The 11,465-nt window shown below is 49.1% G+C and overlaps 1 protein-coding gene across 10 annotated transcripts in view; it reads right to left on the reverse strand.

The window, feature by feature from the left end:
- Positions 1-11,161, reverse strand: part of MTSS1 (MTSS I-BAR domain containing 1) — a 159,344-nt gene extending 148,183 nt beyond the window's left edge. For all 10 annotated transcript variants that reach the window (XM_027606139.2, XM_027606094.2, XM_027606111.2 and 7 more), the window contains exon 1: positions 10,566-11,161. In XM_027606139.2, the coding sequence (XP_027461940.1) occupies positions 10,566-10,637 (72 nt within the window). In that variant the 5' untranslated portion in view covers positions 10,638-11,161. The remainder of the gene's footprint in view (positions 1-10,565) is intronic.
- Positions 11,162-11,465: the final 304 nt, after the last annotated feature.

Raw genomic sequence — 11,465 nt, forward strand, 5'->3', positions numbered from 1 at the left:
GATGCCAAAGGCTTGGCCACCAGCTAGCTCCTCCTGGCTCTACTCCCCACTACTTGCTTCCTATTGGGGTGCCTCATCCAATTATTCAGGCCCGAGATCACATCCTGCTGGAGAGCTGGCTTTGAAGGTTCAGTAAACAATCACTTCAAAACAAAGAGCGACCATTAAACCAAACTCAAAGACTTCCTTAATGACTCCGTGCTCAGCGGCAGGAGCTGGGGCCCAAGCAAGCCAGGCCTCAGAAGTGAAACTGAGGTCTCCCTGGAAACTAATCTCGAAGCATTTCCAGCCTCCTACTGCAAATATCCCCCCCTTCCTGTTTTGCGCTCAGGCATGTGGGGTACAGAGCCGTTACTGGGGCGACCCTGACGGAGGGGGTTTCTTCAGCAAAACAAACATGTGTCTCGTGGTTGTCACCTTCACCAGCTGTGTCAGAACCCTGGGTCTCACACCCTGCCTGCTCCCCACCTACTTCCCTCTGCTGACAAATCAGAGGCACCCATGGGGTGAGTCAACCACCCAACAGGATCTTGTTGGCTGGGCTTAACTCTGCTTTAAATACAGAGAGGCCCCTTGAGCTTCTCGAAGCAGTTCAGAGAAGAGCCTCGATTGTTAGGCTTTATCTGGTTCATCCTGAGTCCTAAAGGTACAGATAGAACAATCATCAAAGAGATCAGTGAAACACACCCATTACAGAATCTGGAAAGACACAGCGGATAAGCCCAGAGCCTGGAGCCAGACCACCTGGGTTCAAATCCCAGCCTTCCCTCTCATGAGCTGTCTGATGTGGGCAAATGGCTACACCTCTCTGAACCTCAGTTTCCCCATCTGTAAAGTGGGAATTGTAGCAGCAACTACCTCACCGGGTTGCTGGGAGGAGTTAAAGAGTCTATTGGTAAGGCACTAGAATGCCTGCTTGTGCCATATAAAGGCTCATGAAATAAGTAAAAGAAAATGTAGTTCTCAGTTTAGGTGTCCCTCATACCAAAGCCTCCCCTGACTCTGTCCTCCCACTCCCAACGACGATCAGAGGCCCTCCCTAAGATCTTGCTGCTTCTCTGCTCCTCTTCTAGACAAAACAACTTTAGGGCAAGGGCTGGTCTTGCTCACAGGTCTATCTCTACCCACCGCAATGCCTGGCCCATAGCAGGCACATCTGTGTTGAATACGTGTACTGTGTTCTCTCAAATTATTCATATACGTTGGAAGCTGAAAAGCACTGCAGTGTTGTCTCCGTTGCATTATCAAAGTGGAGCTATACAGATTTCTTGTATTTTCTGAAACATCTGAGTGCTATGATGACAGGGTACTCCACTAGAAACTACCACGGTAGCTCAGATACACAAGAGCATTTTATTTAGCATTTATTTCACGCTAAGCCCTTTACATATACTTTCCCACTGAAGCCCCTACAACTTCAAGAGGGAAGTATTATTTCCCCCATTTTACAGATAAGAAAATCAAGTCTCAGGAGGTTGAGTAACTCGCCCAGAGTAATCTACCTAGGAAGTGGCAGAGCCAGGTTTCAAAGCCCAAGGGCAACTGCATAAGGTAGAACGTAATCCTCAGTAGACTCAACACAGACCGTGAAGAATGCCTAAGGGTATCTGGGTTGGGGGAAAGAGGAGATAACTTTGTGGCGGGGCCTTGAAGGATGAGGAAGATTTCAGTGGCCAACAATGCAGAAATGTCCTCCAAGCGGGACAAACAGCAAGAACGAGGGGCACAGGATGTATTCAAAGAGGCCAGGGACTCTGGGATGGAGAGCACTAGGCGTACAGCAGACCACTCAGCTAGGGCCCAACCGTGGGGTCCTTGAATCCCAGGCTAAGGCAGGTGGGACACATCCAGCAGGTGGGCAGGTAGGAAGAACCCAAATATGGCCAAGTCCTAGGAAGAGACAGAAGATCAGTGCACAGCTGCTGCTACAGGGTAGGCTAAGAGGTGACCGAGGCCACTTTTCCTGGTGGTCACTCCCAAAAAAGAAGGGGGAACTCAAACAATGGAGACGGGAAAAGACGGCCTTTACAAAGCTGCTCCTCTCCCCTTACCCTGGTGTAAACGTCTCTGAAAGGCTTTTTTTCTTTTTAAGCATTAAATGCCCTGAGGACCTCAGCCGGGCACCCAGCCCTCCTCCTCCCTTTATAGACAGTGGGTTTGCAAACACAGAATTGCAAATAGGCCCAGCTGAGGCAGATGAGGTTATAATGAACTCAAGAGTAATTGGCAAGACAAAAAAACAACGCAACTTCTCCATTTCCTGCAACTTCGGTGCAAACTCTAAATACAGCTATATGTCCAGGGTTGGGTAGCTTTTGCCTGAAGTGGTGGAAAGAATTACTACAGAGACTGGAACAGTAACAGCTGCTAACACCCGAGTGCCAGGGGGCAAGGCACAGTGTGCAGCGCCAGTCTGCTTCCGGAATCCTCTGAAGTGGGTACTTTCTCAGATGCCCGTACAGAAGAGGAAAAGGAGGCTGAGAGATTAAGTAACTTGCCCACGGGATTGAAAAGCAGATCTCTTTGACTCCAAGGTCAGCGGGAGCTCTGGAATTTCCACAGGAGGGGTTTAGAGGCAATAAAGGGACCAGCCAGAAGGGAGTAGAAGGTGTGCAGGAAGCTCACTGTTTTTACTTAAATGGTATGTTATAGATCTACACCGTCAATACGGTAGTTACTAGCCACATATGGCTATTTAAACAAAAGTGAATAAAACCTAATAGTTCATAGATCACACTCGCCATACTTCAACTGCTCAGTAGTCACATGTGGCTAGTGGCTAACATATTTGACAATTTCCATTATGGCAGAAAATCATACTGGACAGGGCTACTGTATATTTAAAATCATTAAGTATTCTAAAGATGCTTTTTTCTATTTTTATATATCAATTTATTTAATGTTTTACTATAAATTTATTTTTATTTTTATTCGTGGCAAAACACACATAACATACAATCTATCATCTTGGCCATTCTTAAGTGTCCAGTTCAATAGTGTTTAGCAGATTCACATTGTTGTACAAACATCTAAACATGCTTTTACTCAGACTTTGGTGAGGTTGAGAAAGTACTTTTGAGGGTGCTAAAATGGTGTATAGCTCGGTGGTTGTCAAGCCTGACTACACATTAGAATTACCTGGGGGTGCTTTAAGAAAAAAAATGTGAATGCCCAGGATGCCCCCTGGAAGCAATGAATCAGAACCTCCAGGGAATAGGTCCAGGTATCAGTGTCTTAAAGGCTCACAGGAAATCCGATGCTCTTAGACCTGTAACCAGGCACATTCTACCAGAAGGGGCACACCAGCCCAGAGCCTCCTCCTCTGGCCAGATCCACTCCTCCAGCCCCTAGAGAACCCTGTCCTGTGGGAGGTGGCAGGGAAGGGAGTCCCGGGCAAAACCTGCTGCCCACCTCCAGGACTTAGGAGGCCACTCATGCTGAGCAAGCTAATATTTTACAGTTGCCCAAATTCTTCAAGGGGAAGAAAGCAAATAAAAAGACACACAGCTCAAAAGACACTCAATTGATTTTTTTTTAACCCACTTAAACTAGACAGGAAAAGAAAAACCACTTAGAAACTATGACCAAGGCCGTATATGCCAAGAATCAGCACAGGAAGGAGGGGTTTTTCGGTGATCCCATCAACTTCTGCAAACACAGAGCCTGAAATGGCTCTACAGACTCAACCAAACTGGAGAGTTACGGGGACGTAATTAAATACAGAAAAGCTCTTTTACCAGAGAGTTCCAGGGCTGGACATAAAATGAGTTCAAGGTAAGGAGTTCCCTTAGACGTGTCATTTGAACTTTGGGTGAACTTATTTAATTCATATAATTAGCGCGGGCTGCCAGGCTTGCACAGTCTCCCAGTCTCGGGAACCGATGGGCTCCCCGGACGTATAAACACGGCCCTCTGGCCACTCACGGAGAACACTGCGAGCACTTCATATGGGGACAAGGACAGGAGCTAAGGGTGACAGGCCAGAGCCTGGCCCGAAGGCTTCTTTCCCCTCTGCACACCCAGAAGAAGAGGAAAGGGAATTCCAGGTTTGTCTGTCAGAGAAGACCGGTGAGTGGGAGAGGGAAGGAAGCCACAATATGTCAATAGATCATAAATTAAATGACTTCCACAAAAGCGACAGCCAGATGGGAGCCGCCCGCCCCACAATAGCCCCCGCCGCATCTGAGCTCAAGTTCAGGCCTCCAGGCTGGCTCTGGGCTCCAGGCACGGAAATAAGACCCTGATTCCTTCCTTGAGCCTCCTGTAGAACTCAGCAGAGTGGAATTCGGTATGCTGCCCTCTACAAATAAACCCATTCCCCCCCACTCTACCTTCAGCATGTTCTAAAGACCTCCAGCTTTGGGAATCAAATCGGCCAAGGTCTGAGCCAATCCACCTCACCATGGCCTTGGATAAGTTACCACCTCTTTCCAAAGAGCCTCAGTTTTCTCATCCGTAAAGTGGGGCCGATGTGAGGACGACATGAAACCATGCGCACCAAGCACTTAGCGCATTGCCTGGCACATGGCCGGTTCTCACCAAGTCCCTTCCGGCCCCATGCTCACCATATGCCATGAACACTAAGCACCTACTACATACAGGTGGCGCACAAGAGCATCTTAAATCGGGAAGCAGCAGAGACACACACAGCCCAGTCCTCCCTGGGCTAAGAGGTGGGGAACACTGACAAGGGGGGTGGGCTGCTCTGGAATCTATGCTGGGTGGGTTTGCTTTTGCTTTGGGGGGTTTCGTGTGTGTCTGTGTGTCAGATACTCAGAGGAAACCTTGCGCAGCTTCCCAACTAATTCAAGGGAGAACCTCCGCAAATACAATGGGCTTCCTCGAAGCTCAGCCAATTAATTTACTCCATTTGTCTCTCGGGTTTGCTGCTTAATAAGGCCATATCAGCAGTGCAATCTGCAAATCCGAGTTAAAGTGCTTAAAGCATCCATCAGTTCCCTCTAAGGAGCCCCAAATACTTCTCCTCTGGTGTCCTAGGCAGCTAAATCTGCCTTTGGCTTTTGTTTGGTTCCAGGAGAGGTATTTCTTTGTTTTTGCAGAGGTGTGGGTTTAAGGGGAAAGTGTCCTGAAGGCAGTTCCGAGAAGAATGGAGACCTCAGAACTATCTCCTTTTCCCAGCCCCAATCTAAGCACCTAAACAGTCTCCTGCAGAAGGAATCTTGCGAGCTCTCACGCATCCCCGGCAAGATGGAAAAGCCCAGATGAAAATTACAGATAAAGCGTCTACTAGATCAATAGTTTTTCAACTTTAACATCCTCCAAACATTTTAACAACCTCAAATGAGCTGGCCATATTGACAGATACCATTTTAGCTTTTTCCTTTTCCTGGATGCAAAAGAGCAGTTCAAAGTATGAGGTCAGTCGCTGAGAAGCTGGAGGATGCATGGAACATGCTTATACTAAAAAGGTTGTTCACTGTTTATCTGAAATTCAAATTTAACTGGAAATTCTGTATCTTTACTTGCTGAATCACAGCACTGAGCTCAGTGCTTGCAACCTTGCTGGTGCTCAATAAATACTACAGAATTACGAGTACATGCTACTCTCATAAGAACGGACTGATAGCTGAACCAGGCAAAACTCAAACTCAGCTCATCTTCCATGCAAACCATGACCTGGGATTGACCTTCTCTCCATGTGAGGCATCGCTAACTGTGGAAATTCAGAACATAAAGGTTCACGGTGTCGAGCAACAAGTTCTACACAACTTGGTTAAATATGATGTATACAGGATTTTCCCACAGAAACATTCAAGCCGAGACAAAAAAAAAAAAAAAAAAAAGACTTCTTTCCAAACCTGGGCAAGATCTACACCTAAAAAAAACAGACTGATCTATATAGGCTCTCGATCTCAGAACAGGCACCCATTCTGGACAGTTTCCCCGCTGCCAAATTTTATGACATCTTCACTTCACCTTCTTCGCCCACAGGCCCAAATTGAGGAAGCTGTAAAATCCGGGGCAAATGCAGCCATTTGCTAAGAGAAAAAACAACATGGGGCCCATCTGTACTCTACAAGGGCTCTGCTGGTCCTGCCTCTGTGTCCCGATTTTCAGGGCCACCCACCTCCCTCAGAGCACCTGGCCGCTCTTGGAGGCCTTCGCTGGGTTTTCAGTATCTTCCTAGAGAAAACATTTTTTTTTTTTTTTTTTTTTTTTGAAGAGTCAAAGAGAAGTCCTTCAAAAACTGACTGATGCCCTTCCTTCATGGTCACCATAGGGTACTTAATGTTACCTACTTACAGCCCACAGGACAAGCAGCTCTCCAAGGGCAGGCCTTGTTGGCTCCTTGCTGCCCAGCAAGAGACCTTCCACATTGCAGGCCCTCGATAAACACCAAGGAAGGAGCCTCTCGTCTGAGAGAAACCCCAAAGCCAAAACAGTGGGGGGTGGGGGGAACCCTGAAATCATTATCCAGCGCTGGACTCAATACCCACATTCTTGATCTATGATAAGTGAGGGAAAATACCATGTCATGCCTTCGAACCACAAAAGATTTCCATGGAATTCAAGAAGTTCCTTTACCAGCTCTAATTTTAGGCAGAACTTAGGAGGATACAGGTGCCAACAGTGGTGGGGGGCAGTGGAGAGGAACTGAACAAGGCCCTTATTCTGCTCGGCACAGGTGCTGGTAACAGGACACCTCTCTCTACAGTGAAAGGTGGGGTAGGGAATTCAAGGTGTGCTTTGGTGTTTTTCAGCCCCCAGTCCCATTACATAACCCCCAACACACTCTCAAACCTAGTAACCTAGTACAAAGTTCTCCCTGTATCAGGCCCAATTCAGCTCCTGACATGCTGATTCTTGAGCAACAAGGCTGAGGAAAATATTTGGTTTTAGCATCCAACTTAAAAAAAAAAAAAACACAAAAAACCTAAGTTAATTATTTAAAGAAGAAAGATATCCACAGTGACTTGCCCTTGAGTTTAGCCAGTCTCCTGGTCTTAAAAGCTTCCCAAACATCATCAAATTCTTTGCTGGTTCAATTACCTAAACATTAAAAAAAAAAAAATCAATCAATCAATAAAAATAAATTTAAAAACTACAAGTATCAAATCACTGTGTTGTATATCTAAAACCAATATAACGTTGTATGTCCACTATATCCCAATAAATTAAAAAAAAAAGTCATGGCTCAAATCTGTTTGCAGCATTTAGCCTGCTTTTCTTGGCACTTGGATAGAAACTCCAAAAAGATTCTAGAACCTCGTCAATGTCTAACCACTGTCAAACATCAGAAGCCAGTCAGTTGGCCTTCCATAGAGTCACTGGCAAGCTACTGTTCCCCCAGACAAACGGGGGATGGGCCCTCGCCTCCAGCCACGTGAATCTCTGTCTCTCCTTCCCTTTGGGACCAGCTCACACCAGACAACTTGATTTATGTGGATGGGCGGAAAGGCAGCCACTAAGCGATTCTGCACACCACCGTCATCAGTGACCACCACCACAGGAGGGTGGAAGACAGGGGGAAACACACAAGGTTTCCTCTCGTCAAGGAATCAATAAGTTATTTAACAGCTGCTGCTGGATCCCAATGGAAGAAGAGCGAGGGTTTCTTCCGCACCCTTCCCCCTGAAAAGGATAAAACGCACACCCTGACCGCTGAGGATTTAGCCAGATGAAGGATCACTAGAAAAAAGCAGGATTCCTCTCCAGCTTTTCAGTGTCTTGAGGTTTTTGGTTTTGGAAGATGTATGGTGTTAGGCCTTGAAATTACTCCATTTTTTTTTTGTTGTTGTTTTTTTTTTTTTTCCTCCAAAGAGGAAACTGACTCCCTTCCTGTGTCACTGTACATTTTGGAGAATCAAATGCTACTAAAAAAAAAATTTCCTTACCCCTTCCTCACCCCAGTCCAGCACTACTTCTGGAAAAATAACCTAAAAATTTTCTCAAGATGGCATTCCAAATGGGTTTCCAACATTTACACTTGTCCTTCAAAGCAAATAGAAAGGGGACCAAAGACATCAGAAACCCATCGTGGCAGTTCAAAGAGAAAAAGGATAAACTGGTCATTAGAAAGCCAGCTGACTTCAGATATTAAAAGACTGACTTTTATTGGTGGTGACTCCATGCATTGTGCATACTATGCACTGCTTATCCTATATGCCCCAAATTTTTAATTCCCTTTTAAAATATCACTTCCATCCAACCCACAAAGAAGTCTTTTAAAAAAAAACTCCATTAAAATATTCAACAACTGTCTCCTGCGTAAACAATCTTGGCAATCAGGCTACCCCTTTCTTTTTCCTTATCTCTCTCTACTCCCCAAAAGTCTGGAATCCTGCAGACCCCAAGGCAAGTTTCAGTCTTCCCCTCCAGTTTGCTTTTCAAATCTTTGCCAAAACAAAACAAACAACCTTAAAATAAATGCCTTCCCACAGGATGTTGAACAAACCCTACTAAATTCAAAGGGAAAGAAGTCAGGAACCACAAACTATAGATCCAGCACTGAAAGGGCATTAAATAAATCCTTATTTTTAACTGGCATCTTGCAGAGGGAAAAACATGCCACCCTGGCACCCACAAATCCCCTTGGCCAGAATGCTAGAGGGCAGCCACAGGATGGCAGGTGGAAAACAGGGGGCCCATCCTGTGGTGGGCTACCTTCTGAAAGGCTTTGCATTCAAACTGCTAAACGCAAAGAACGGAGACTGGAGGGATTATGGATTAAGGAACAAAGAGAGAGAAAAAACTCTAGATTTTTTTTTTTTCTGGGTCTGCAGTGGGCAGAACTTTTAGGTCACTGGGTCCTTGTTACTACTCAGAGACTGGAAACATCCATTTCTCTTCAAAAAGAAAAAAGAAAAAAACACAAGCAGCTTTACCTGCCCATCTCAAATTCTTCCCCTGGTGATCAAAATACACATGTGCCCCAAACCAAATCTTTGATTATAAGGCATACAGAATTTAAGTTAACAAGAAATACCCCAGAGTCCGAGGCGGGGACACCAATCTTTGTCTCAAAAGAGCACTTCAATAGGTCAATGTGGATTGGGGGCAAAGCAATGAAAGAGGCTGTCTTTGAACAGGGAATAATGCATCTAATTCCAAGTGGCTGGATTAGAGGCATTCCTGGACAAGCAGGGTCTAGCTGAAGATAATGCTACACGAATGTCAATTTCTCACACACACAAAACAACAACAACACAGGCTCTGTAGGAGGGCCAAGACCAGGATGGAGGCACCTTGGAAAAGTTCACCCTTGGGGAGATGGCACTTGCTTCTAAAAGGGGGAAGCAGGCGTGACAGCTGAGCATTCCTTCACAAAGTCCATCTCCCAGGCCAAACCCTCTCTAAACCTTACACTGCATCAGACAAAAGCTCCTCCAAACGCCCAGTCAGCGGCTGAAGAGGGGCTATCCACACCCACCGGCTGTACAGCTTTCCAAACCTGCCTACTCGTTTTGGAAGCCGAGCTTTTAATTAAACACCACCTCCCCGGATCTGTTGAGGCAAACTGGGGCTGGGTTAAAGCCAAAGAGAAGCTCCCTAAATACACATGGAAAAAAAAAATCCCCCCACCGCCCCCAATTCCCACCTCCAGCCAGCTCGCGAGGCTGGTTATATTTCCTTTGGATGAGTAACACAGGGCCCTGGTCTATCTCTATGCACCAGAAAATCCACATCCAAGGATCAGGTTATCCCCAGTCCCACCCTTTGCAGGAAAAAAACCAGGGTGTTGTTCCCCGCCCCCAATACACACGCGCGTGCGCGCGTGCGCGAGCACACACGGACACACACACACACACACACACACACCACACACACACACAATATTCATAATCCTTCCAAGAGAAAACCTGGAGTCTGTGTGTGGTGGGTGGGGGGGGGAGAAATACAGTTCTTTAGGGGACCCCAATCTTGCTTTCAGGCTGAAGCCTCAGCCAGTGGAAGGAGGGTCCCCAGCAAGGCTACTCTGGGAACTTCTGCTCCGCGCCCCCGGGGAGGGCTGAGGAAGGCATGCACACCCTCACCAGCTTAGGAACAGCCCAATTAATGCCTAATTTGCTCAGATCCCTCCCCCCCCCCAGATGAACCTGAAAGCCAAGGAGGGAGAGGAAGGCCTCTCTCTCAGGCTCTCGGCCAGGGGTGGGGGGCCGGTTCCCGGGGCCGGGCAGAGCCCCCATACCCCTCCCCACCACCGCGCCAGAAGCCCCCACCCCGTACTCGGGGGAATGAGGTGTCCGCCCAGACACCCAGTCTCCAAGGGTCGCAGACACTCCGTCCAGCGACAGACAATGGAAAACTTGGAGCCGGGGCCCTGCGCCCCCAGGGAAACGAGATGGTGCCGCCCCCTGGGACAATGAGCGTGGAGAGGGCAGGGGGCATAAGACACCCCCAGAGAAGCAGCCCGCCCGGTGACCCAGCAGAGCCCGGAGCGGCGCCGCGGGTGAGCAGGTGACACCGGGCCGGAGCGCTCCCGCAGGTGGCCGGCGGCCGCGGCGCAGGCAAGGGCTGGGCGGCTGGCCCGGGGCGGAGGCGAAGCACCGCGGCGAGGTCAGTGCGCGGCCGCCGCCACAGCAGCCGCGCCCCCGGCGTCCTACCTTCATGTCGCTGATGATGGTCTGGAAGAGGCCTCCGAGCGCGCTGCATTCCTTCTCAATCACAGCCTCCATTTTCCCGGCGCCGGCAGGGAGAGGACACACACTCGGGGCCGCCTGGACTGTGCGCGGGGCCGGGGCTCGCTCACCCGCGAGCAATTCCACCCTCCGAGCGACCCACCTACGACTCACAGCCTCTTCTGCAAAGAGGACGAAGTGCCCAAGATCGGCTGTTCTCTGCCCCAAATAATAACAATAATTTAAAAAGCCAAACCGCCCTGCAGGGTGATTCGCCTACATGCAGTGCTCGGCTCCTGGTCTTAAAAATGCCCGGAGAAGACTGACAATCAGGCCACCACTGGTGCCCACGACGGAAACAGCACAGCCCATCTTGAAGCAGAGAAAACCGCCCGCTGACCTGGGGCCAGCGCCATTTAAAAATGCAAGATTTTCTAATTTAATAATATTTTTGAAATAAAAAAAATCGCCCAACAGCAGAACGCGTCTGCTCGCGGCGTCCGGATCTGTTGCTCGCAGCCGCGGCCGCCGCCTCCTTTTCACTCCTGCGCGCCCGGCCCCGGCGCTCGCTCTGGCGCGGCTCCCGGGGACGTTCGGAGGGGCGCACGCGCGCTCGCGGCCGTGCGTCCGCCGCGGGGGCGCGGGTAGGGCGCGCGCTCGCGGCCGTGCGTCCGCCGCACGCGGGCGGGGCTAGGAGCGCATGCCCGGGAGGCGCGTGGAGCGCACGCCGCGGAGGGGAACTGGCTGGCTGTGCGGCGAGGATTCCAGCCCCGCGGGAGCCACCTCCTCCTCAGAGCACGCGCGGAGCACCCCCTCCTGCCCTGGGCGCGGGTCGCAGCGCGGAGAGGGCGTGTCAGCACGCGGCTGGAAGAGCGCCCACCCCAC

Source organism: Zalophus californianus, chromosome 4 (genome assembly GCF_009762305.2).
Source record: "Zalophus californianus isolate mZalCal1 chromosome 4, mZalCal1.pri.v2, whole genome shotgun sequence".
Classification (NCBI taxonomy): Eukaryota; Metazoa; Chordata; class Mammalia; order Carnivora; family Otariidae; genus Zalophus; species Zalophus californianus.